This window comes from Lasioglossum baleicum, chromosome 13 (assembly GCF_051020765.1).
Source record: "Lasioglossum baleicum chromosome 13, iyLasBale1, whole genome shotgun sequence".
Lineage (NCBI taxonomy): Eukaryota > Metazoa > Arthropoda > Insecta > Hymenoptera > Halictidae > Lasioglossum > Lasioglossum baleicum.
Genome location: NC_134941.1, coordinates 15,388,725 through 15,416,195, shown reverse-complemented (window position 1 = coordinate 15,416,195; position 27,471 = coordinate 15,388,725). Strand labels below are relative to the sequence as shown.

The 27,471-nt window shown below is 43.1% G+C and overlaps 5 protein-coding genes across 8 annotated transcripts in view; 3 read left to right on the top strand and 2 right to left on the bottom strand.

Moving 5' to 3' along the window:
- Positions 1–4,265: 4,265 nt before the first annotated feature.
- LOC143214826 (uncharacterized) lies at positions 4,266–15,378 on the top strand. Its single transcript, XM_076436272.1, has 8 exons — positions 4,266–12,963; positions 13,025–13,307; positions 13,374–13,749; positions 13,814–14,014; positions 14,085–14,204; positions 14,306–14,514; positions 14,642–15,106; positions 15,199–15,378. The coding sequence occupies exons 3-7, from the start codon at positions 13,570–13,572 to the stop codon at positions 14,841–14,843; spliced, it is 912 nt and encodes a 303-aa protein (XP_076292387.1). The 5' UTR covers positions 4,266–12,963; positions 13,025–13,307; positions 13,374–13,569; the 3' UTR covers positions 14,844–15,106; positions 15,199–15,378.
- LOC143214827 (ciliary microtubule-associated protein 2) lies at positions 5,801–19,003 on the bottom strand. The gene is made up of 5 exons (XM_076436273.1): positions 18,670–19,003; positions 18,460–18,598; positions 18,302–18,384; positions 18,091–18,238; positions 5,801–17,985 (listed from the first exon to the last, which is right to left on the bottom strand). Exons 1-5 carry the CDS (start codon positions 18,863–18,865, stop codon positions 17,676–17,678), a joined length of 876 nt encoding a protein of 291 aa, XP_076292388.1. The 5' UTR covers positions 18,866–19,003; the 3' UTR covers positions 5,801–17,675.
- On the top strand, positions 15,062–16,625 carry LOC143215457 (cilia- and flagella-associated protein 74). The gene is made up of 7 exons (XM_076437589.1): positions 15,062–15,106; positions 15,199–15,322; positions 15,391–15,544; positions 15,602–15,735; positions 15,812–16,067; positions 16,138–16,379; positions 16,443–16,625. Exons 1-7 carry the CDS (start codon positions 15,062–15,064, stop codon positions 16,616–16,618), a joined length of 1,131 nt encoding a protein of 376 aa, XP_076293704.1. The 3' UTR covers positions 16,619–16,625.
- On the top strand, positions 17,052–25,037 carry LOC143215456 (uncharacterized). Its single transcript, XM_076437588.1, has 5 exons — positions 17,052–17,371; positions 17,451–17,583; positions 19,732–19,884; positions 23,102–23,437; positions 23,819–25,037. Exons 1-5 carry the CDS (start codon positions 17,055–17,057, stop codon positions 24,044–24,046), a joined length of 1,167 nt encoding a protein of 388 aa, XP_076293703.1. The 5' UTR covers positions 17,052–17,054; the 3' UTR covers positions 24,047–25,037.
- Positions 24,544–27,471, bottom strand: part of LOC143214823 (QRFP-like peptide receptor) — a 64,892-nt gene continuing 61,964 nt past the window's right edge. For all 4 annotated transcript variants that reach the window (XM_076436270.1, XM_076436267.1, XM_076436266.1 and 1 more), the window contains one exon: positions 24,544–27,471. In XM_076436270.1, the coding sequence (XP_076292385.1) occupies positions 27,462–27,471 (10 nt within the window). In that variant the 3' untranslated portion in view covers positions 24,544–27,461.

Below are 27,471 nucleotides of genomic sequence, written 5' to 3'. Positions count from 1 at the left end.
TGTTTCTGCACCAATTTGAACAGTGCGCTATCAGAATAACATATTGATTCGGTGGGGTGTCTCAACGACTCCGAAGAATCACAGAGCCTGCGTGAAGCAACAAGGCTGTTTCTACAGCAACGTACGGAAGGACTCGCTGTACACGCTGCGTACGGTCGAATCATTGGTGAAACGAAAACGTGAAATCGGCGCGGTGTGCGCGAACGGATTGCCCGTTCTCGGTCTGCGTCGATAAAAAACCCCGGACGATTTAACAACAGCTCGCGCGATGACGTCTCCGAGGTGAGTGGTAATGGGCCCACGTCATCCGGCCGGTGGTTAATTAAAACGATCGCTCGGAGAGATCGGGATCATTTGTTTAGCGATCGTGCACGGAGAGTTATCTGGCCGTTACGATCGTGCCGTGTCGGATCGCAATCAGCTACCGGATTTAACATACGAACAAATCTTGCCAGAAGAGAGAAAGAGAGAAAGAGAGAGGCAGTGGGTTCCAAGGGGGAGACGAATTCGGTGGGCCAGGCTCGTTTAACGAGGACCGAAAGCGTCGGACTGAGAACAAAATCGAGCTTCGGCCTTGAAAGATCTTCGATCCGATCGAAGAATGCGATCAACGTTCTCGGCTTCGTTTCGGTGTTGGTACAGACTACACCTTCCGATAGACATGTTATGAGAGATGTTTGTTGGTTGTTCGCCTCACAATTTTAGACATTTTTTTCTATACACTAAAATTTAACGATACTTCCAGTTTTTGTCGACGTGGACGTAAAGTACATGTAGGGTGACGAATGGAACATCGTCGGGGAATAGTGATCGTCTGCTGGCGACAAACCAGCGAAAGGGAGACAACCGTTCAGCAAACAGGGAACAATGCGTCGCGACGCATCGAATGAAGATGAGTCGGTAGATAGCTACCTGAACTGTCACGCGCGCAGGTCTGATGGACCGCCGAGAAAACAATGAGCGCCGGCGCGGCTCGTTCCCGTGTGGCTTGATTAGTCATTATCTGGATAGGTGGTGCATCATCCCGGTGTTCGGGCCGTGTTACAAGCGGCAGGATCGCCATTGTTGTGCCAGGAAAAACTCGAATCCACCTTGGCCAGGAATGAAGAAGAAAAAAAAGACGGAGAGAGAGAGAGAGAGAGAAAGAGAGAGCGAGAAGAGAAAAAGAGGAGAGGAGACCGGAGGAGCGCTCGTTTGAGGTAGCCGCCGGCTCATTCACGTTTCGAAATGAGATCGTAGTCTATCCCGCTCCTTTGATCCCGCCTCTGTCTCTCATTCTCTCCGATTTTTCTTCTTATTTCTCTCTCACCCGCGCCGCGCCGCGTCTCGTCGTTGGCCCCGTGCTATCCTACACGGTATCGCTATCTCTCAGGATACTCTTTGCATATGTGCTAGCCGCTAGATGATTCTACCGACGCATTCGCTCTGAAAAGCCGGCGATTCTTAAAACGTTACGTCACGATGCTATTAAACGACGCCGATGATCCCAGTTGTTGAATTCCTACGGAGATCTATTCAAAATGAAGCAAAGCCTGCCATCCAAACCGAGTAACAAACCTGCCTGAAAGATTTGGTAAAAATCTTTCACAGAATCCACAAGGCTTCTCGAAATTCTTCTCTCTTCGTGAAAAAGCAAAATAAACTCTCATAATCTCCGCTGTTCCCCGCGAGAACACAGGTAGCAAACGCGTTAAAATTAATAACTGATGGATCCGGGGACACGGTGGAGTATCCTGTCGGGTTCCAGAGAGTCATCGAGAGGACCACGAGGAGTGTTCACGGGTGCAGGATCTCGGCAAGAAGAAGGAGGACAAGTCTGCCGGCGCGGCGCGAAAATACGCGGAATGGCTGGACGCAAGAAAGCGTCGTTGGGCCCGCGTGACCGCTCGAAAAAATTGCCGAAGAGGCTCCTATGGCGACGGTGATCAATCTTGCCGCGATTTCGTCCCCGAGCCCGGGACGTATCCAGCCACGAAATCCAATTTTGTTCGGAGCGGGTAGCAGCGGGACGCGGGCGATCGCGGAGACCAATTGGCTCCTAATTTAAGCGAGCAAAAAAACCCGACGTAATTTCGTGGCTGGTCCAGGAAGGCTTAACGACGACGAAGCCTTCGCGAGAGGACGAAATGGTCCCCGGCCACTCCTGGCCTCTCGCTTCTTGATAAATTAATTTACACCGGAAACGCCTGACAAGGAAATGACGCCATTACATGCTACCGGGTGAGCCGGCGGGGGTTCCTCGTTCTTTGTTCCTGGCCGCATTAGCGGTTCTCTTTATTCTTCTTGCGGGAACGCAGAATAGAATCTCTTTTCTTCTGTTCCTTTACTCTTCTTCGCCGCAGTCTCTAATCTTATTCCCGGCGCGGCGCGGCGATACATAATCGAAACAGGGCCAGAGGATTTACCGTAAATTCGACGAGATCAACAGTGTTCGAGATACGCGTTGTCCTACAAAAAAAAAACAATTCCGAGGTAATTAGCGCGCAAGACAAGCGCACAGAGGCAGCGTGGGAGCAAAACGAGGAAGGTAGAAAGGCTGTTATGCATCAGTCAAGCCTAGATCCAGCAGAAATGTCTCAATCCGCGGGGTTTTCGGGCCTGAGCGGATGTTCCGCCGCTTTCACGGATGCCATCAGGTGTAAAGGCCGATCCGCGGCGACTATAAATAAGCAAAACCACGTGTCGGCGACGACGCGAAGGCACACCTATTATTAGTGGCAATTAATGAGATACGGTTTCCGCGGGGAATGTGTCCGTGGTAACGCGCGTTCGACTCGCCTATCCCGCCGTGGAAACTTCCTAGGCAGCGTAATTGCGGCCGCTTATGCTCGTCAAAGTGTATTCTCGACTTCGCGCTGACGTTTGTCGCCTCGCGCGAACCCTTTCTCCGGAAGATTTGCCAGAGAACGAAATTTCTAGACCCTTATAGACACCTCGCCCCAATTACAGCACCCCCGAAGGTACTCGACAACCGATTATTCATCGATATTTCGATAAATAATTAATACTCGTGAGATGCTATAAAAATTGTTCAAAAAACAAGAGCAACAGGGAAATGTCGAGTGTCCTTTTAATTACTGGTATGCAGCGTTCTGTGACAAGGACAAGGCCAAGACAATTGGACGAACCCTTAGAGTTTAGAGGGACCGGCAAACACCTTGGTAATGCGATCAAGCAGGTTGATCAAAGCGATCAGTAGCGCCAGTCAGCGAATCACGCGCGTCGCCTCCCTAATCCTGTTGTTACCAAAACATTTGCACGGATCCTGTCGTCGGATCTTTCAGCCGAGGGACAGCATTAACCAGATTATCTCGAAAGTTTAGCCAATTCGCAGTGCGGACTGCGGACAGAGGGCCAACAGTCCGCCTAATCCCTCTCTAATATGCCTGCCAGTGAATGCTCGGGGAGGGTGTCTGGTCTTCGTGGTTAATCCCATAATCCCTGTTGTCTGTCATGTGACCGCTTTGTGGTGGACGTCCATTAACCGGTCCCACGAGGCCAATAACACTACCAATGACCGTTGAACGGTGCCAGTGGGCGTCACGACAAGAGGAAATCCTCATTGTTTAACCGTTTCGTCTTCTTCCTCGCAGAAAGTATTGTCAAAGAGAAGAAGACGAGAGAGACGATACACGCGCGGCAGGCTGCTTCTGAATTTACAAGCTCTTCGTTCATTGTAAATTCGTCAAGATGTCCTGTCCGAGGACCACCACGCCCATCGAACCAAGCTAATCCTTCTCCCCGATTTTCTCCGCATCGCAAAGGAATGATGTTTTGCCGATGTTTTGCGGTCCAGCGCGATCATTCTTCGAATTTGTTTCCTTGGCAATCGGCACCCTTCTACCGCGGTAATTGATATTAGGTTTTCTCGATTTTTACTTGTTGAAACTTTGTTTTGTAATATCGGGACAAACTGGTGAAAATTTCGATCAGAATCTACCGAATACGCTGGGGTGCAAAATTAAAAGAGCACTGAATATCCGGTGGAGAATTGGCGATCAACTGGTTACAGCTAGACCGCGGATTTGTAGGATTTTATTTTCTTTTCTCCGAGAATCCTCAAGGTTAACGTATTAGGCTGTCCCAAAAGTTTCTTTCGCAATGCGTACATTTAATATTGTTAGATCACACAAGTATTAGGTTAGGTTAATCCAGACCTAACCCAGTCCGTTTTATTACCAAGTAATGAAGAGTTAATAAACGGATGATCACGTTGTTTGTATATATAATATTTGTGTGATGTGTAACAATATTAAATGTATGCATCGCAAAAGAAACTTTTAGGACAACCGAAAGGTCCAAAGGGTTGCTTTGCACGTAGATTCCGAAGGGACAGTTTCGCCTAAGCATTACCTCGCTAAGTAGTATAACTGGGCATTAAACGAGGAACCGATACACACTGTTTCCGACAATTAGTTGTAATTCACGGTCAAATCGGGGCTCCGGCAAAGTAATAATCAGCTCCAATTTCTGGTTGTTGCCTGCGGGCCCGGTCGTATACCAATTACTTTCGTCGACGGTTTTACGGTGTCCTGGGTGTTCAACGTTTGCCGGTAAAATCTCTTTCTCTCTTTCTCTCTCACACTTTCTCGATGTTTTTCTAGAAGGTCGCCACGCGGACCAGCTATCATAAATTTCCGTCATACTTCATCTCCGGAGACCTTCGAGAAATGGGCTTCGAAGCTGCTCTCCGTTTCATAGCTCGCGCGCGCGCGTTTATGACTACCGAAGCTACCTAGTTGCAGCCGTTTATTGGGAGCTCCCAATAAACTGACTGACGAATTTACTATTATACCGTTAGGCTTACGCATTTTTACTGCAGCCACGCGTGCTGCACACTCCAAGAAAATTGCATTCGCGTGGCTGAAGCGAGCGGCACCTCGATTCATCGCCGAAAGTTCGCTTCTTAGGTCATTCTTACTAAATCAGGATATTGGAGGCTTCAGAATAGTCTGTTGAACAATTTAGAGGAAGACACTTATAAAAAAAAAATGAGCAGGTGTAATTTATAACAGGAAAAGCATAAAAAACATTAGAAATAATTTTCCATTTCGTTCAACCATTTCAGTTCAAACATTTTTATTTTGCATGAACACACGGAAGTTTCTCTGTATTGTTGTATGCAGTGATAAACATGAATGAACGTGAACACATTCCTCTCGAAATGTCAAAAGAGGAAACTGCGAAACCAATTTAGCGTTCCAATAAAACAGCCAATTACCATTCGATTATGACACTATCTACGATCAACTATTCCTAGAAACGAGTATCAATCTTGCTGGCAAGTAAAACCAGTTGCAAACGTTGAACGAACAGCAAACCGTTGGCAGTCAGCGCGACAAAGACAAAACCGATGACGCACAGAAGCTCGCTCATGCGGACAGTGAAAACTTGAACTTGTTCTCGCTTGTATCGATCTCGGACATGATCCACGATTAAGGAGACTTCAACGAACCGTGGCACGGTTGAATGCTCTAAAAATCCATGGAAATCAACACCTGTACGAATGTGTAGAAGGCGCGCAACGTTTGTATCTGTTAACGCATTACTTAGCGGCGAATATTTCGCAATAGTTAAAAAGACTACAATGCTGAGAATTTCATAACGAATTTTTTATAGCAATTTCAATCGTGAACTAATCGCGCCAAGTAATATTGTAATTTCTCTTGTAAATTCTAAAATAGTTAATAGGTTCCTGGTCGGTAAAGTGTTAATTTTATAAAAAAAAAAAATGTCGATGAAAGAGGCAGTGAAATGAATCTCGTGGATGGAGGAAACCATGTGAGGAGAGGATTCGTGGATTTTCGTGGAAGGAGGATTGACATTAATCCCCCACTTTTTCATCGAAGCAGCGCAGCCCCACCATCGGACGCAGTCTCGATCGCGACCGAGGTGTGGGCGTTTCGGAGGCAGGGCTTGTGATCCCACCACCTGGCCAGTCCTCGACGTGGGTGTTTCGATTCCTTGGAAATGCGCCTTTTGATCCCTCCGAACCCCGTGATCTCCTCGCCTTTCAGAACCCACCGCAAAAATGTTTGAGACGCCGACGCTCGATATATGTATTCGCCCAACATCCATTCGATTGGCAAGTAACTGCAAAAACAGTACTCCAAAAAGCACTTCAGACTAGTTCAAACATCCCCAGTTGTTCTTAAAATTTTTGCAATATCATAGTCCCTCAAAAATTTTTATCAGACAGAAAATAAGGGAGATTTTATATTTTGAAGGGGTTGATTATACGCTGAAAAATTATTTGAGAATATTAAACAAATTTATGAATGCTCTGCTGAAGATTCTAGAACTACTACATCGACGTTTATTTCTTCCAATAATGACAACGAGCTGAAAGCAATATAGTAAGATTTTTAGATTCTTTAAATATTTCCTCGATTTTGTATCTCATCTAGTCATGCTTGTCATAGATGCATACGATCCGCAGTCTAATAGACCAGACCAGAAAATTATTTAAAAATACCTAAGAAACATGACGAATAAAATACGACACTATAAATGAGCCTGTTCGAAGAAAAACCTCCACATGGACACAACAAAAGGCGAAAAGAATAAAAATACTAAAACAGTATTTAATCTGCAGTATGATTTACGGGGTTCGATAAACGTATCGCACGGAAAATCTCGAGATTTATCGGCTCTCTCGAACATAATTGCGGGCTAGCAGCGTAGGAGGCTTGCTATGGATCCTTTTTCTTCTTGTTCCCGCCGAGCATGCCGTTTCGAAAGGGCATCGCGCGCGCGTACGCGCACGCGCCCTTTGTAAAACCGAACCAGCGAAACGAGGAAGTCGTATTTCGTCCCTTTGAGGGTGCCGCATGATCGTACGTCGCGTTTGATCTCGGCTCCAATGACGCCTGCTTGACACGCTGCTGCACCGGCTGCCCTTCTCCCTTTTCCCACCCGCACCGTGAAAAACAACGATCGGGGGAAACTGTGACCGTTTCTTTACACATTTCAGTTTTTTATAACAATAATCTGTAACCTTTCAACTAAAAATATCTCAATAGCTTCTCGGTAGAAACAATTGAGTAAAAAAATCGATTATCTATCGACAAAAGATAGATGCGAAAGACCTAAACCTTTTCGCTAATTGAACAGTTAAAAATGCTGGAGGGAAAAGGAGCAAAAAGGTTGGAAAATTTCGTCAGGGGAAAACGAAGGGCATGCGACCAGGTTAAGAAAAATGGTACCCATTACCTTCGACCTTTCGTCGAATCCTGGACTAGGCTCTTCGCATGCACATTATTATACATTATGATTTACGAGGTCGTGCCTCGGTGAACGGAAATGCGAGCGAAAATTCTACTTTTACGAGTTTATGGGGGTACCCGATGGTGGCCGGCGTGTGGCCGTCGTCCGACCATAGGAAATCGTTGCGTTGGGGATTCTACGATTTTCGTAGCTCCTCGTCAAAGGGCTCCATCTTCCTTCGACGGGTCCACGACCTTGCGCTCTCTCCTCTGATTTATTACTGAGGCTCGAGCCTGCACAGTTGCCTGGAGTGTCCTCGATTGATCTCGATCCCCCTAACTCTCGAAATTTGTCTTTAAAAAATGATTTTCCTTATTGATTGTAATGTAACAATTTCGTCGATAAATTGGGCCTAGCCGATTAAGATGGTCAAAACTGCCCTTGGAGGTTCTTCAATGACTATCCGATAACCATTCGAAAGCTGACCAAGAGAACTCCAGCTTTCCCGCGAGAGTAGCTACAGGGTAAATTAAATATTTTCCGCTTTTCCGTGCATTTTCTGATCTATGATAAGTTCTAAAATTCTGAAAAAATGTGACATATTTTGGATCCTAAGGCCCATTTTAGAGAACTTTTCAGATGTTTTTGTTGCGAACCGTGAGCTCGTAAAAAATGAAAAACCAACAAGCGTAACTGTCCCCCTCGCAGCAGAAACGTCGAGAAAAAATCGGTTTTTCTCATTAGTTTCTGTACAAGATTACAAGATTTTGGAATTTTTGTGAGATTGTCAAGTCGAAGTGGAGTGGGGGAATTTGTTAAAACTTGTAGAGGTAGAGAAAACTGGAGGTTCGAGGGTTGATTTTGCAACGCAAAGTGCAAAAGAGCGAACGCAGTTGGCGAAGAATTGCAGAAGCGAGAGGCTGGGTAAGTTAAAAGCGAAGAGAACAAGAGGACAGGGCCCGGTCTCGTCTCGAAGGACGTGCGATGGGATTTTACGATCGTATTTATGGCCAATTTTATAGCTAAGTCCCGTGAAATGTCCTTTATCCGTTTTCGTCTTTCCGCTTTCGAGGACAACGGTCCTGAAATGAACGCAAGCTTTCGAAAATCCTTACCTCGGTGAACCTGGTCGAAGAAACTTTGTCGTAATTTCCACTCTGACGATAACTGTGCTCCATCTCATCGCAAAATATATTTATTATTTATATAAATATATGTATTTCCATTTTTTAATATTTATTCGAAGCTACAAAACCGGGCACGCATTATTCTATTATGAAGAAGATTGTTCCATTAAAAATCAGAAAATAAACGATCAGGGACTTCGATACAGGCTGGAGAAACCTGTTTATAGTTCTATTAAAGGACGTAATCATGGCGTTTAGAAATTCAGATCACCTTCAGAATGTGTTAGCAATATTCCAATCATCTCGACGGTGCCAATTACAAAACAGAAAAAACGCCTAATAGTCGCTACCGGTGTTTCGGCATCCTCCGAGGCCCTCGCTCCTTTCCGAACCGTGACATAGCAGGTTTCTCTTAACTACATATATGGGCTTCTGATCACGCAGTTGCTCCCCCTAAGTTTGACAACACGCTGCCTCTAAATATCGTTACAAATATCTTCTGAAACGATACGTTGTTGGACGATGTACGTACTAGAACAATTTCTAGATTTCCAGTAAATCGACGGAATCCCGACACTGTTTCCGGTGGTCGAACAGGAAAGGGCTAGCACCACTCGAGGCGTGATTTACACCGAGGAAATGGACTTTGCGAATCACGATTCTCGGTACACCTCAGACTGCAATAAAATGTAAAAAATCCGTGTTCTAGCTGTTGGCCACGAGACGCGGCTACCGTAAGGCCGTTTTCATGAAAAACCGCTGGCTACCGTGCGCTAATAAAATTTACGAGACCTTGCGGTGCCCCTTTGCTAGCTTTCGGCTTAGGTTTCCGAGGTTCCTCAGAACTTACAGAAGCTCCTGCTGACCTACTGCCGACTGCATTGTCCCGAGCCGAGCCTTGACTCACAGGGGCGACTTTTACCCCGCCAACAACCTTGGAAATTTCTCCGAGGCAATGTGGGTTACCGGGACATCATAATCTCAATGCCTAGGGGTCGTAATTCTTCGAACAGCATCTTTAAAAAATTCTGGGATCCTTCCTGTTCGGTTTGCTTGAAAAAAACTGCAACGAATCCTCGGTGCGTTCAGATGTATATGTATTTCGAAGAAAAAACTTCTTTCTTGACAATCCATAGCGATACAAATGTGAAAACAGTGGGTTTCGAACAACAATTAATTTTTACATCAAGTCTTCAATATACAGAGAAATCAGATAACTCAAAAAATGGACGTTGACGGAAATAAGTGGCATTGGAGGTGGAACAAACAGTTTCGACACGACGGGATGGGACGCGAAGCGACGCGACGCGACGCCCAAGGCTCAAAGTGCTCGTATTAAAATTTGTCGCGGCGTTCACGGCTATCTTTCTCTCATACAGCTGTTTAACCAGCTGTAACGCATCACACTTCCCCTCTCGTAACACCGTTGCACACCATCTACACGCCGGAATTTTTTCACAAAAGGCGCGCGTGCATCGATAATGTGCTGGGTGGTGCGTGACCGCCGCTTCCGTCCGCTAACCGACTGGATTTTTGCTCCACACGAGCAGTGAAAGTCAAAACATATGATACTCCATCGAGAAATCATCGACGACATCTACGATACCCTACACATTTACCCATAATTTACCCAATATGTACATAGTATTAGGTTGTCCGAAAAGTTTCTTCCGGAATGTGTACCTTTAATATTGCTAAATAAATATTAGCTTGTCCGAAAAGTTGGTTCTTGAGTGAAAGATTGTCGCATTGTTTGTATTTATTTAGCAACATTGCAGGAACGCATTCCGAGAGGAATCTTTTGCGACTACCTGATACAATGGAAATATTCTAGGTGTTGGTTTTTAAGTTAAAACAGCATCTGGCGCAAAGGGTTAAAAACCGACGTCTAGAAAGGGAAGATGAGAGACGAACACGACCTTGAGGATCCAGGTCCGTGGTGTTGGAAAAACGTCGGCCTTGGAATATTCGGGTCACGAGTATCCTCAGAGAATTTATGCGTTTATAACCCGTACGAACACCGGTAGCGATCGCCAGAGGAATAATTCAGTAGAGGCAGTTCGTTGCGGGATACCAGAGGAGTAGTTCATTGTGCACGGTCGCCAGCCGTAAAAGTGGAAAGTCAGCGGAAGAAAGGCTCTCGTGGCTGGCACAGTTTTCGAAAATTTAGGGCCAGTGGGTCTTTGGGCCAGATCGAGAGATGGCTTGTCCCTCTCTCTCTCTCTCTCTCTCTCTCTCTCTTTGCGAGAGTAAAATCATGTCTAAACGAGGTGTGGAGCGAGAAGAAGAAAGATGAGGAATTTTCACCGAGATCCACGCTTTTCTCCGGGCAGGGTGGAGAAACGAATGTTCCCACCCCCATTGTGGCGGTTGATTTACGAGCAGCCATCCAAGAAAACAGGCGACCGACTTCTGTTTGGCCACGCGACCCTCTGTACTCCAGGGGAAGAGAGATCTTCGCTGTTCGCCACCCCCAAGACGCTTGACAAATAGCCTAAGCAGTCGGGGGGAGAGAGAGAGAGCGAGAGAGAGTCACGAGCCCGCCCGTGGTCCACTCGCGACAAGATTGAGATGTTTTCAAAATGTTTGGGACTGTTTGACAGGGGGCGCGTGCCTGTCGCACTCCGTGCCCGCTTTCGAAAGTTGGGGACATCTTGGAGGTTGAGGATCTCAGGTGAAATCGTCTCGAATTTTCTTTTTTTTAAAGATTCAGGTACTCCGCCTGTTGTCTCTTGTTTGGACTGAACGTGCTCGCTGACTTCCTATAGAGTGAGGCTGCCGTGCAGGCAGAAGCGTACGGAGGCGAATATTCAAATGGCCGGAAGCATCCTAGAGCTCTAACAAAAAAGAACTTGGAGTTTCTCCAGCAGCCATATGTCGGATAATTTCGTAGATTGATGGAGAATTTCACGGAGCAACTGACACCCGTATAGATATTCCCATGGTGCGGTGATGCCGCGCCGCGCCGGTGTCCCGTGTATTATTCGCCAGGGTGAATTAATCGAGTTCCGATGGCCGGTTAATGACTTTCTAATTTACGAGGAACGGGCGTGTTGCTGTCGACACCTCGTTTTCTGTTCGAACAATCGGTATTCTCTCTTTCAACTCCAAACGAGAAGTCTTCTCATAGAAACGTTCAATTTTCATAGAAATCTTATCGTTGGAAATTGTCTAATCAAACAATCGTTGTATTCTTTAAGAACACAAGAAGATGAGAGCAACTCGTGTCTTACAATATGAATAATGTCCAACAATTTCGAGAGGGAAGTCGACGATCGAGGGTCGAGTGGATCGAGAGAGTATCCTGTAAAAATTGAACGTGTGTACATATAGTGTATAGTGCATAGCATAGCGTGCGTGAACGAAAGGGGTCAGAAGCATTTAAAAGCAGATAATTACAAAACCACCCCTTTCAGCCTTGCTGAATGCATCTCCGGCGTGTGTGGCGCCCGGTTCAAAGTTCGTGGCACACGTATGAATTATGAATTCGGTGCAGCCGGATCGAACAGGGCCCCCGGTGCATCATTATCCATCTGGCGCGAGATCTCGCGGCTTTCGCCGCGTTCGGTCTCTCGTGCTGCTCCCCGGAAAAAGGAGAACAGATCATGCTGGCACACCGTCTACAGAGCTAATTGACAGGATGGTTCATTACCATCCGGGGGGTCCGGGTCGTTTTCATCGAGTGGATTTCGGCCGGCTGATAGAGCAATTTGTGGCGGAACAATTTGCAGATCGCGAAAATGTACGTGTTGCTGTGAAGTTCACAGGCCAGAACGATTATCTTCGCTTTTTACAGTTTGTTGAATTTGTTATCAGTCTTAATAATAATATACAATGGTGAGATTGAATTTATTCACATACGAATTCCCGATCATTTTCTATGGAAATATTTTTACCTCACTCGCGATGCTGCTTCTGATATACAGAGATTTTTCTAAGGTATAGTTTCAGGAACGATGATTCGGTCAAGTTAAGAGCATGCATTAGTTGCGCTAGCTTTTACTTTCGTCGGGAGTTGAAATCTTGAGAAATGTTCACAGAAAGTTAATGCTCGTTGCTGGGTTACATTGGTGCGAACAGAGAAGTTAATGATCTGCGAGTATATTCAGTTTCGTAGCAAAAGATCTGTAAAAGGCTAAGTTTTTTCTTTGGGATCAGACGTTTGAAGGTGTGCTAGAACTTTTGACAAGCAGGAGAAATGTCGAATATTCAGGAGGAGGTAAAATCAATTCTCTTTAACAGTAATTGGATACTTCCAACAGTGTTCTCTTTCCTTTTCCAAAGCCTCGGAAAAATGTCTTTGACCGTAGAACCAAGATCAGACTCGACAGAGAAGGGTTACAGACTGTAAAAGGTAGTATTTTTGCTGTAAAATGATTTCGAAAGATGTGTATTAATTTTTACGAACATTGCAAGGGCTGTTGGGTTGGATACATCGTGAGAAAAATCGAGAGGATGCTGAAGAATTGAAAGGGGACGAGGAACATGTAGAAGAAAAGGTTAGATTGTAGTTTATCCTAAATACAAATGAGTATAGTACCAATTAATTGAGAATGAATTTAGACTTGTAAATAGTTTTAGATTCATGAAGAAGAACTGCAGGTCGCGACAAAATCCCACTCGGGTCCAGGTAATATTGATAAATTATTGCATTATCAATTAACTACTGAATAGTTTTTTCTTTGATGTAGATTATAGACTGACGAAATTGTCCAAGTTAAAACTGAATCAATCGAAGAGCGAGGCAGAGAAGAGAGAAGCATTATCGCAACAGCATAGAAAAGAAAAGTTTTGTACTGCTTTGACAAAATTGAGGGTAACACGATTCCGATGAAACTTGAATAACGAATGAACTAAAATAATCAACTCGAAAATATTGCAGACAAGCTTGTTGCGCCAGCAACGGAGTCTGACTTGTCATTACGAAGAAAGAATGTTTATTCGTGAAAACATTCGTCTAAAAAATATTCAGAGGTATTAATGAATTCCTAAGGTAATGTTATCGCTAGGAATTAATTATTACAGTGTTCCGTTTTCCAGGATAAAATCAGAATATGAGATTTCAGAAATTCTACCGCCCGATTCCATAGTCTACGACAAAGTCAGTCCTTTCTTCTTTCAATAAAGAGAAGTCTCCAATAAAGAATAAAGTTCTTCTAATTAATTTACGAGATTTTCATAGATTCTGAGGTACAAACTCGAGAGGCAAAAGCAAACGAAACTCCGGAAAGAAAGAATGATCCAAATCATTCAAAAGATCGTCCGCGAGATGCAACCAAAAAAGAGGAAATGTTTCAAATTCAGGAGAGTTGTGAGTGAAATCAGCGACGAAGAAAGTTCCATGAAAATTCCTACGGAAGACACTGCAAGCGGTGATCAGAAGTTGGAGAGCCTCGAACTCGAGCTTACAGAGAAGGTTCCCACTCGCTCGGTAATATTCATCTGTCCCAATGATTACGAATAACAAAAGCAATTTTTAGGAAGAGGAGCAAGCATCGAAAAACTTGGAAGACGTTCCACAGCCTGACAAAATAAAAAAGTTAAAAGACGACAAGGCAGAAGCAACAGACGAAGTTAATAAAAGGGAAGCCATACTAATCAAGAAAATCGAGTCATTCGTTCCAGAGGTATACCCAAGAGACAACTGTTTCTTCTGGAACCCAAACATCGTCGCTTTCGACGTAAGAAAAATGAATTGAATCGCATCGAAGATCAAACATGAGACGTATAAATCATAATGTTCTTTGCCAGGATATCAAAGCCGGTAAGAAATATTCGAAAAGAGTCCATATCGTCAACAAGACTTCAAAATGGGCCTATCTACGGTTCAACAAAATCTACACCGACATTTGGGAGCCAGGAATCGTCGAGGTGATTAGTATTTAATAGAACAGATATTATAATAGAACCAGGGATGCTCTCGAATCACTCTCGCGTAAAAAAGCACAGCATGACAGACGTTTCTAAACCAGATTGACATTATGGACGCCGCGCGAGTCCAACCGGGAATGCACTCGACGATCAACGTGAAATTCTCTCCCATCTACGACGGGAAAGTGACAGCGGAGATTTCTTTTCTCACATTGAGCCCGGATAATACGAAAACTTTCCACGAATTCCGCGTCCCTGTGATCTGCAAGCCTGAGACGTCTGAGCCTGTGCTGGATCCTGCAGAAATCAGGTAATAAGAAACCATGAACGATTAAAGAACTTCGAAAGCCTCTCGAAGATCCTTCGCTTAAAAATTTCACAGCAACAGACGCTCGACAGAAGAATTTCGGGTAATTATATGTATAATATATCTTCAGGTTCCCCGCAGCTCCTGCCTGGAGATTCGATGAGCCGAAATTCGGCGAGAAAATGCTTACCGTATCGAACGAAGGTCGAAAATCCTTTTCAATTTTTGTTGGCGAGAGGGACGATCGTAGCGATTGCTTTCTGTGGCACTTTGACCAAGCTGAGATGCTGAGTGCGAGGTTTTCTGTTCTCAGCAGTTCTTCAAGTACTTGACATCGTCTTACAAAGTCAAATTTATGTAGAATTTTGGGTTTGACCAATTTATTACAATAATATTTGACTTGCAAGTGCATAAAGTTGCAAATGACGAGGATGCTGAAGATCCTGTGGACACACCTCGAAAATTGCTTCACATTGAAATTCCTCCAAAGGTGAAGTGTCCCTTGAGAATCACCTTCCAGCCACGCCATGTTGGATTGCATCACGAGGTGATGAAAATTTATTTTGCCCACGGCAGTCGAGTGTTTGGAAAACAGGTATCCTAAAATATTATTTGAAATATTGTAAGGCGATTTCTGCATGAAACTTTCTGTAGATTAATCAACATACATTGATACCTTTTACTTAGGAAGTTCCTATCTGGGCGGAGGTTACAGCTCCTCAGGTCCAGCTAGATCCACCCTGTATCGATCTTGGAATCGCTATGATGGATGTCGATGTCTGCCAACAGAATTTTAATATTGTTAATAGTGGTGTGTTTTGACTTACGTACTTGTATATCGATTGAAGCAACTATGAGACGATTGAATGAGTGTTGTAGGGCATGCCAGTGTTCAGGTTTCCATGAAAACTCCAAAACGATTGGGAAATCAGGTTACCGTTCATCCCAAGTCCACGATCTTGCAGTCTGACACATTTTGTCCGGTCAGTGTCAGGTTGGAGCCTGAATCATCGATTCTGCAACTATCTAAGAGGTAAAAATAAATATACTTGTAGTTATCGTTGCTTTCAATTACTATAATTATTTCCAGCGTCTACGACCCTGTATCCAGCATGCTAGAATTTCCTGTTCAAGTGCAAACAGGATCACGAGAGGCAGAAAAACCACCGCCATTGATTCTAAAGGTCCTTGCCACCCTGACCACGTGTCGTGGATTAATTCTAGGTCTACTAACTTTTAACAACTTCTCATTGTATAATTTATTTAATTATACACAGATAAAAATAGACTATCTTTGTAGAACCAGCATATGTGAATCTTGGCACAGTGCACACACACGAGTCAGTCTGCACAGAGATACTTCTGACGAACGATTCTCTCTTGATCCAAGAGTATGGCTTTCTTTTCTTGCCGATGTTCATGGAGGTCCAACCGAACGATGGTTTCGGGAGTATATTACCTGGCGAGACTATCAAGCTCCACCTGATTTACTCGGCACGTTGCACCGATATCCCTGGAAATGAGACTGGAGCGAATGGGCTGGCCGAGATGCGAAGGTTATTCAATTTTAATTAGCCGTACCAATTTACACAGCTTTTCTCGATCCTTGAAAAGTTGACTACCCAGCTTTCAGATTCAAGTGGTCACCTTGGCGGAGCTTGCTTCCCACAAGAAGGACATGAGAATCGGCGAATTAAAAGATCTATATGATCGCGAGAAGTCGAATTTACTAAACCGAGGTATCTCTCCACCTCTTGATCGCGAACCGACCGAAATAATATTGAACACAGACGTCGAAAATCATGAGAAATCTAGCAATTTTGCTGATCGAACGATCAGCGACGTCTCGGCGGATGCGGAGGTTCCAGGTGAATGATTTTTGCATCGAACGTTGGTGAATGATTTATTTTAAATGCTCAGTTTTATTCCAGATGCCGAGGAGATTGTGGATCGAAAAAAATTGAATGGAACGGACAAAAGGTTGCAGAAGAATCTGATCAACATCCACGTCCACATTGTAGACACATTCTGCGAGATGAGCGAACAGATTCTCGAGTTCCCGGCAACGCCTTGCGGCTCTTTTTCCGCGGTAGCGTCGCACGTCTAAATGAAAACGGACACTCTCCGATCATTCCCGAGAACTCGGAACTAATGAATAATAAATCGACCCAGGTCTCGGCGCATCTGCGAGCCTACAATAACGCCTCCTACCCTAACTGCACCTGCGGAATCCTAAAGAACCAGGACAAGCATTTTACAGCGAACTTCGAGTTCAAAAGCTCCTCGAGTCGCGTGAAGATAACGCCGCAACGTGGGACTTTGAAAAGCAAACAGTTCGTCAAGGTTTTCTTCGTGTTCAAACCAAGGCTACCAAGAATCCGGAAGATTGATGAACCCAAGCAGGCGGAGACATCGAGAAGAAAAGACAAATCGAAGGAGAGAAGCCCTAAAAGTAAATCCAAGATTTATCATTCTCGGATCTGGAAGATCTTCTTCATTGAACTGATTTAAATCGTTGCTCGGGTTTAAAGACTGATTTCTTTATGAAAGAAGACGCGAAAAAACAGAAGAAGAAGACGGATGAGGATGAAGAGGCACCCGATGTCGACAAATTGCCAGAAGAAGCGTCTTTGCTGGAGACTCTCGATCCTAGAGTCTGCACGATCTTCGCGACCTGTTTCATCGATGTACAGATGAAAGATGGTCTGAGAAGGGATGAATTATTGTTTCTGAAGTTAGTATGTCCTGTTACCAGGCCGGAAATAGTGATCCTTAATAAGGATCCTGACGTTTCTTTTGGACCGACGGCTATCGGGGTTTCTTCGAGGAGGATTTTGCAGATTAAAAATATTTCCACCAAGTAATTACGAAGTGATTTCCATTAAGTAAATTGGCAATTCAAATTTAAGTTATTCAATGGTTTGTCTGAATTTTTGCAGGAGTGTTCGGGTGAACGTGAGTTTCCTCGATCCATACGGATCGTTCTTTGCGCCTCCGGGAAGGGTGATCGAGACTGGATCAATTTTAAACCTCCCGATCACCTATAGACCCTCGCAAAATCGCGAAGAGGACGTAAGCTACCTAAAATTAAATTGATACTCTCTTTATGTGCGAATAAGTAGATTCTCAAGACAAAAATTCAGTCTGACAATCGCTGTATCAATTTAAAAGCTCCTGTACTGAGGAATGACTATAAAATCTGTCCTCGGTGTCTTGCTCTTGAACACGCAAGTCCAGCCATGGCCTTGAACGTCCTTCGTGTCCCTAATTCTGTATCGTCCTGGCCCAGGATGAATCCTGAAGGGAACACCAGGTCTCGGAAAATCGATGTTGCTGTTAAACGGATAATTCTTGGTGTTCTTTGGTTTCCTAGGTGATTTTGGATGATAATGACCAGGTCCTGGATGAGTTGGGTCCTTGTAGGATAAAGCTAGGTCCTGCAGCATCAGTCTCAATCCCGACATCTTTGGGAATCTATTAGAAACTTTGGTTACTCGCGTAGAAATGTTTCATACCAGATTCTTAATGGATATTCGAGATGTCATAGACACTTGACGATCGTAAATCTACTGAGACTACCTCGGACAGGTGGTCCAGCGTCCTTTAAAATAGTTTGACTTGTGCAATAGCTTCTCGAACTCGCCTGGCAACAATTTAGGCCAGTCGCCGTGATCTACCAATTTTGCGCGCTTCTGATAGCCTATCAGAGAGCTTTCGTTCCTAGGTCCTGGAAAAATGCAACTCGACAATTATCCGATCAAATTTGCTTCTCAATTTTAATCTTGAATACCTGTGAACAGATCGTAGGGACCCCTTTTCCCAGTGACTTTCTTCAGAAATGCTTCGAGACTGTCTGGATGCTTCACGTTGTATCTAATCGGAAAATGTACTACGTTTATATATTTTTTAATAATTTTCTAAACGCTGCATAAAATCGTTTTCGAGTACAAATTGCAAGGTTGACTCCAGGGCTTCGAAATTCTGGAAAATCTGGGCCTTAGACCGTCGTATTCGAACGTAGGTGTGCAGGAGGATCCCAATCGCTTATTTTCGTCCATGTAGTGATAGGGATTCTTCCTGGTGTACCCTGAAACAGATGAATAGTTAGTAACATGAACCAGGTTGCAGGTATTAATAAATTTACTTTAATATTTTTACCTGGTCCAGGAGTGACAAATTTTTTTTCAGGCTTGAATCGAGGAACAGTTCCAAAATCCACGTCTCTCCTAACACTTTTACAAGGCTTTTCTAGGATGTTCTCAGGCCATTGTGAGATCTCATGGATTCCAGGACCTAGTCCAGTCTTCTTTCGTTCTCTTTCGTTCATGTATTTTTCCAGTAGATGACCTCCCATTGTTTCGGAAAATTCTTCCGTCTCTTGCTCTCTCTTCCAACTAATTATTGCGGAAGAATCTTACAGTCTCTCTATTTACAATTTTATTGGTAGACACCGGATTTTTTGTATTTGTTACAAACGTGTATATGTAAAATATAAAACAGTAAAAAGAGTTTAAGGATGTGAAAATGATCAAGAGAAGAAATAAATTCATTTGTAACTTCTGGTTATTGAAATTGGCGCTGGAAATTTGGAATTTGTACGAAAAGGCGTACTTTGTGACTGTAGATTTCTTCATCAAATCTGGCAGATCGTATGTACCCACAGGAGGTGCATCGGATACACCCTCATAAAATTTTGGATGCATTCCGATATTTTTGTCGCGAGGAAATTTGCTGTTGAATGGCGGCGGAGGAATTGCCTTTCGAGGAACAAGACACCGGCACTCCCATTTCTGACAGCATCGACAAAGTTTGAACGATATTGTGGTGGATTTGCAGGGCATTGTGATCTTTTTTAATCAGACTACAACTCTGAGCACTAATATACAAAGATTCAACAAATTACTGAATTTTATATCACTGAAGATTTTATTATTTTGTTCTTCTATAATCCAAGTTTAAGTTTTCTAAGCTTTTCGTCTCTTCTCCAAAATAATGAAAGAAAATTCGGTTTTCCGAATCCTAGCAAAAAGGTTAATTAGACTTGGGAATGCAAATTCAAATTTCTGATGACATTCGATTCGATATCTATCGATTTGTCGGCATGTATTCGATTTATTAGATTAGTTGCGCGAGCGAGGGCAATTTGTTGTTGTGCGAAATGAAGCGATACATTATCTATCTTGACTGTTGAGTTACTGCGATTGTTATAATTTAATTTAGGAGTTTTTCGAGGTGTCCAGCTCTAGAACGAGGACAAGGTTGCGCATAAAACTCAGTGGCCGAGGAGTGGTGCCATCTTATGTCTTGAAACCACGTTTCGGTGTTGCTCGGCTGGAAATTACCGACGACAAACCAGTTGAAATTAAAATATCCGTAAGTGTACCCAGTCATATATTAAAAATTTATTAACAAATAAGAGAAGCGTGGGATCTTACAATCCCTGAAAACAATTTGCAACACCTAACGATATCAAATGGGTGCAAAAATATCAACAGTTGTCACTGTCACTAGAGAAGGAATCATCGGGTACCTTCAGAAGATAAATTAAATCCCAACTGACCATTTTCAGAACACTAAAAACAATTTTATGAATTTTTCGAAAAACTAGAATCTTACAATCTCTAAAATTACAAGTGCAAACGTTTCCTGTCAATGAAACTGGAGATTATCTACGTCTTTTTGCGAAAACAAATTTGGAGAGCTCGAAGCGAATTATAATTTCATTTCGTTTCGCACAGGTTTCCCACGAAATTCCAATTACAATGTAATCCATCAAATCCCGAGCCGTTCTAATTAACTTTTCTCCCAGATGACTCGGCGACTGCGAATAAATCATAGGTGGATAATCGCAAACTCGTAATCGACGGTTATTGGACGGCCGAACAACTAAATTGTGTTGTACCATCGAACATCCCGAATTACGGGCAACTAATTACAGAGGCAATTTAATCCCGAACATAGAAATGATAACACGCGCGGGTTTAATCCCGGGTTTGTAATGTGCCATAGCCGGATTTAATCGCACCGTGTAAACTCGCCGAGCTCCGTCGAAAGATTAATACAGGGACACAGAGAGACATTAATTACTCGCGATTATGTCAGTCGGCTGTGAATTCATTAATCTGCAGAATTCTTATCTCTAATTATAAGTAATTACTTCCTAGTCACGGACCTCTAAAAACGAAGGAATCTCAACTTGGAGCTCGTTTAATCTTAATTCATTCAATTACTGTTCTTGTACCGTGATCTCGGCGCTTTCTTAATTTTCTACAAATGTTACTCGATACTCGGGACGTCCAGGTCTCTGCGATCATCTTTCGTAAATCAAGAATATTTTGCCACTGCGCAAAAACTGGCCGGAGGGTGTTATGTTTGAAGAGTATAATACGTCGGCTGGTAAAAGGCTGGCATCCTTGAATCGACGTCAGCGTCGGCCACTTGGAAAAATATTGGAAATCGCGAAGACGTTCGCCTAAGGCGAGAAGACCGGGCGCTCGAGCAATGGTGGGCGAACGAATGGTAGAATGGCATGATGGTAGAATGTTAGAATGTGGTGGACCGGTACAGTTCGATATCTGCATCCCCCGTGGCCGCATTAAAGAGCCCCATGCAAACACTGTGTTCCGCTCGAGGAATCTCGCAAAAGGATCTCGTGTTCCGATACATCGGGCAAACGGATCGAAAGAGTTTCATCTTCGTCAACGACGACGAACACGACGGATTACTTGGCGAACTATCATGCCCAAGCAACCGTGAAACTTTCGGGATCGGTTCGCATCGGCGTCCCTCTCGAATTTTATTCGAATTTTCCCTCCGGGTAATATCTACAGGACACCAGGATCTTTTCTCCTGTTTTTCCTGCTGATCGAGCACCTTTCGATCCGGGAAAATTTTCTGCGGTTCTGACGTCATCCTGTTCGGTACCTGAATTACTCGTAATTCGCTATAAATTGGTATAGAAACATTCATCAAACGTCTTTATATTTATCGGAAGCTGATCAACGAATCGCGAGAGCTAATAAATCATTCTAAAGTCCTTGATGTAATCGATGTGTGGGAGATAGTTCCAGGTTTGTCAGGCTGCCATTAGTTTGCTCGAGGCGTTAGCCTAATCCGTATCGAAAGAAACCGATGCTTCCGTGAGATAAAGCCGATAGCAGCGAGGACTAAACAAATCCCGTTGATTAGACCGGAATCCTCGAATCTGAACGTTTAGGGCGGATCAAAGCGCAAACATATGAACCGATCCATGGAACTTAACCGTGGCCTAACCACGATCAATTAATAAGGTTCCCCGGGCCGTATCGTTTCATTACAGCCTATTTACCTCGGCGAATCATCCTGGTAATCGAGTAAGGTCGGGTTTAATCGGTCTCGTGCGGCGATCAGCCGTGATCCTCGAGCAAGAGATCCTTTTCTATTCTGCGGTTCGCTTTCACATTTATTACTCCATAGATTTTTCACCGTCGCATCCTTTTCTCAAGTATATTGTTCGCCACGCTATTTTTTGATAGTCAAACTTCTTCCTTTATATCTTTTGTAATTTGCAAGGTTTCTCTGCGTTTTTCATGTTCTATTAGACGAGATCCTTTGTGAGGTTGCTTTCACAGTTACACAGCTTTTTAAATCCCGTCCGCGGTCCACCGTAAAATCTAATATCGATCACGAAACCCCGCAAGCAATTACTTGCACTCTGTTTCATCTTAGAACTTACAAGGTAACTTTCATCTGTTCGAGTTTGAATAAAATCAAGCTCCCTCGATGCATTGTAAAAAGAAATTTCAGAAAGAAAATTTTCAGAAAATTCTAAGCAAGGATGCCCTGATCGTTACTGTATTTTCATATTTTTCAATATTACAGCTCGATCGAGCACCTAACGAACCAATGTCGCCTCAAACAGCCGTTTCACAAATTAGTCCATAAATATTAATATTTACCTAATTACGCATCAACGTCACCAGTCTCGTTAAAACTTCAAACGACAAAGTACACCAAATTCATTCGGTATTTGTATGTACCACAGTTTCACAACGCTAGACAGAATAATATTTTTCGAGTTGTAACAGTTTTAGCTATCTCGAGGAGAAGAAACATGTTGATAGATTTTATTGAAAAACATTAGCTGCTGAAAATTCCAAGCATTTCGCGCGAAGTAAAACATCCTCGACAATCGTGCCAAGATCCTGCATATTCCTGCACAGAACGCTAAACTCGAAACTCGGTCCCTAGAATCCACAATGGTCCGATTAAATCATTCGCAGCCGACAGGCAGTAAATTTACCATTTACCGCCGCATATAGTGGTCGTACCGACTATGAATCACTGTTGCCAACCTGTTTGCTCACGCTTTTCCACCCCCAGGGAAAATTGGTTCTTTCCATCGAAAGGGTTCGGGAGCTTTTCGAGAAACGTGTCGATCTCTTCATTTAAAGAATTCGTCTGACTTTTTTAATGAACGTTTTAAAACGGCTTGCTTATTATTATGCTGCAGGTATTATGCATTTATGAGAAAAATGATAAAACATAAGAACAGGATTATTCTAAAAACGAGTGAAAACTGTTTTGTCCTGAGGTGTACGTGTGATTTCAGGTGGAGAACACCGGAAAGTGTCCGCTGATTTTTCGATTTCGTATAAAAGACATTCTCGAGGGTAATATTCCGGTGTCCCGAGACGAATCGCCTCGGGAAAATCGAAAGAAAGGGAAATCCGACGGTAAAAGCCTTGGAAAATCGCCGAAGAACATGAAGCTCGATGACGTGCTTGAACCGCACGAGCAATTACTGATATTCGAAGAAGGCGGTCTCGCGAGATCCGAGCATCCCGAATGTTTTTCGTTTTCGAATCTCGACGAGGATATGCGGTTGCTGGTGCCCGAGGGGGGCAAGAAGGTATTGGCGGCGGCTCTCGGAAAATCTACTGTTTATACATAGAAACATGAGAGGTTTCTCTGATAAGTAAAATTCTTCCTTTGATATTTCCCTGCGATGGAAATGCATGAAAATGTTATGTGTGGCACGTCGACGCGCGGTGCGATATGTGAAAAAGGAATGTGGAAACGAAATATTTTTGTGCTTGCTTTAAAAAATTCAAATGTTCAGCCAGTGTTTGCTCGTATTTTCTTGGCTGGAAATGGACTGCGAATATCTTTATTTAAATCGTCGATTCCTTTTGGTTTCGTAACGCTTTACGATACCTGAACGCACGTGAAACGTATAACGACATTAATATCAGAATTTTTACGACGTAAATTATAGAAATGGTAACATGAATTCGACGTGTAATATATTTTAAACATTTAATAATCTTTTCACGTTACACAGATGGAATTCGGCATGATTTTTCAAAAACCAAGGATACAGCTCTCGGAAAAAGAAAAATCAGATGAGAAGTCCACCAGGAAAAAGAAGAAGGGTAAAGAAAACAAAAAGAAAGACACTGAGAGATTAAATTATTGTTACGTGGCTTTAGTGGAGTTAACGTTAGGAGGCTCGGTACACGTTCAAGATTTTATAATAATATGCTCGCTGAAATAGAGATTCATTTGCTCCGATACCTGATTCCATTTCATTCTGCTGATTTTAATGAAATTTTGATGATAATTTCCTGTTCCCTCCAGGCTGGATTTGCGTGGTATTAATCTGTTATTTTCCATACTTGGACCAGATTATTCAACGAGGCAAAATTAACGAATCCTCTCAAATGATTCAATATAAGTTTCTCATAAGCTCGTTTAATTGGGATCCTTTAATTGTTAAAATGTAACATATATTTCCTTTATACCATCGAATCAATTCCTTAAAATTCTTTAGTACAATTTAACAAGTCTCCAGGGTGCACAATTCTTTAAAAAAATTCAACGAGCACAGTTCCTTCTTTCTGCTTACAATCTTCGGATAATTCATAAGAAAGAAAAATTTTACCTTCCACCACGAATCTCCAATCGATTATCGAAACGATCGAACGAATTTGCAAACTGTAGGCAGACTTTCCGCATCGCCGAAAAAAAATCAGCGATCGTCACAAGTGCAAATCATTGATCGGGGTTCCTCGCCATTTTATTCCAATATTTACATGCAGAGATGTCCACTTAAAAAAATCGATACATTCTGTCGCCGTGTGGAGCGTGATGAAAAAATAAATACAGTTGTCGAGGCGTGGTGTTTGCGGGTCGCGCGGACAGCGCAGCGCAGCGTTGCGAAATTTCGCGAGGCTCTGTGAATTTTCCGCGAAACAACTTAATCACGACGCGACGCGAGACGTGTCGTAGAATGTGACGAACTCGCAACAGTGCTCCCCCAGTTTTTACAAAAACAATGGATCCAGTGACGGGAGAGAACGCGACACCCACACGCACACAAATTTTTCACTCTTGCACTCCTCCTCCTCCACCCCCTTCTCTTTCGCGCTGGAAATTATACAGAACGCGGAACGGAAGCTCGTCGATCGGACGGCGCGTATGTAAAGCGTTCGTTTGCCATAATTAGAGGCGGGATAATTGAGCGACGAACGCGCGCAGGACATATTTTAGAAAAAGTTCTATACCCTAGGATTTTAATTCGTTATCGTCATCGTTACAGCTAAGACGCACGAGCTAGTCCTTGATTTAGCAGTTCAAAAGTTCAACTTGTACATAGGAGTATAATGTCGATGAAAAATACCTAAAAACTATGTTTCGTAAATTCGTCATTTTTAAGGAAATTCGATGTTAATTAAACGCGGAGGTAGAACCAGTCGAATCGGAACAATTAAATACAACAGTTGGGAAGCGAATTTTTACCGTATCACTGAAACACTGAATCTATGCTGCTTAGCTCAATATTCTGATAACATTCGCTCGATACTATGAACAATTGTATAAACATCCTTAACGATGCCTTTTTTTAATTAAAAAAAATGCCACCGGTGAATTGCTAAATCTCGATTTAGGAGCACAATGTGATGCAGAAATTGTCTCTCGTTCTCCGTACGCGATTAACACACAGAAGCACGACGAAATTGGAAAAATACACTTACCAGACTGTCGAGAGCTCCGGGCCATCTCGAGGAAGCTATCGTACGGGTTTAAAGATCTAAATTGATTCGATCGAGATCGATCGGGATGCTAGACTTCGGCTGTCAGTCGATTAGCGATTCGTTTCCCCATTTCTACGATGTAGGTCATCGAAGAGTTAAGTTTGTTTTTTTTGTTTTTGTTCGATTACTATTACACCTATGTATGTATATCGAGTATAAGGGTATCGATCTGTTAACCCTCGTCTGGCCAACCATCCTGTGAAAATATCGAAAAATTGCTTTCTTTATTCTTCATTCAGAGAGAAATAGTCTGCCACGGAAGAAGTCGATTTTTATACAGTTTTTTTGCGAAAACTATTAATCTTTTTTTGGTTGTCCACGCGAGGGTCAATTACGCTCGAATGATATGACGAGAAGAAATGCGATTAGTAGTCTCCCTATGATACAATTAATTTTACGATGTTCGACTCGCTGCACACACTCCGTCGAGAGCGTCCTCTATCTTCGAATTAGTTTCCTAGAAGCTTAACGAGCGTAGATAAACGAACGAACACGCTCGATGGGCGACTAACATTTAATTACTGTCCCCCGTGATTGTGGAAAGAGTCCTGCGCTCTCCTTTTCAAACCAGTTCGGAAACTGTGCCGCGTGTTCCGTAGGAAGTAATTGATTAAAGAGGAACTTCGATTCAGGAGTCACGTTTTTTCAACTCATTAACAATTCTCAGCTGTTTTCTCTCCTTCTATTTGTTCCAAGTCCTCTTTCTCTCGAACATTTAGTCCCGACGCGACGGCGTTAATGGATCAAAAGCTAATACGACCAGCTCATTTTTATATTAAAAACCAACGCTTCCGGCGCTTCGAAATACAGTCGGTCTCATCGTTAATAGCACGCTTTTTAAATCTGAATAACTTTTTATAAATCAACCAAACGACTTCCGACGAAATTTTCAGCTCGTAAATCAGTTATTTTCAGATACGAAACATGTTTTTTGAATTTTCGTTACAAGCCAATATGAAAAAGTTGTGAACAGCAACTTTTACTATCTTTTTTCGTAATTCTGGATAAACACAATTTTGTAATTAGTAAACTAAATTTAGTCGTTTGGTCCATTTATAAAAGAGTTGTTCCGATTTAAAGTGTGCACCATCGGTTAATATAAGACTCAGTCTGTATATTTGGTTCGTTCCAAATTGAACTCGACGATTAAATGCATTGTACAGAGATTTCGATGGCTGTTGTTCTACATATACTCGCATGTGTTTCAATGAAATTCTCTTGCGATACGAAACTAGAAAAAATATTTGTTCTGCAGCTGGACATTGTTTACCGTTCACGCGGTGAAAACAACCATCACAGTTGTACGGATACGAGCTCGATCGTTTCCCATGAAAACGATTAATTCCATAGGACACCGTGCTACACCTGTTGTTTTCCCAAGACACTGGTCTGAAAATAGTTTTTTGGTGAAATTTTAACAAAAAATAAGTAAAATCACCAAATTATCAATTTAATGGGCAGTGTGCAATTGAAACAACGACAGCTTGAAAACCATAAATTGACCATTTTCTCGTGTTTGGATTCGCAAGAGATGTTCGGTTAAGACGTAAAGGGTTGGCCGGACACATATACGGTGGCTGAAGACGGACAGAGAAATTGCGTCGCACAATTACCGACTTGAGTCGCGGCTGAAAGGGTTCGGCTAGGATAAAAGAAAAGTTTCGGTCCCTCGTCGCAACTTCTGAATTAAGAGGCAGAGATTCCTGGTCCGCGTTCCGATGGACAAGGGCGACCGCATCTTCTTCCGGGGAAGATGAAACTTTTTCCTCACAGCACGCGGAACACCTCGGCTTTCTCTCACGCTCTCATGTTTCCTCCTGTTAGTGTTTTACCTGCGAAAGAGCTGCCTGACGTGGGCCGGCCACGACGGTAGAATCAAGCCCAT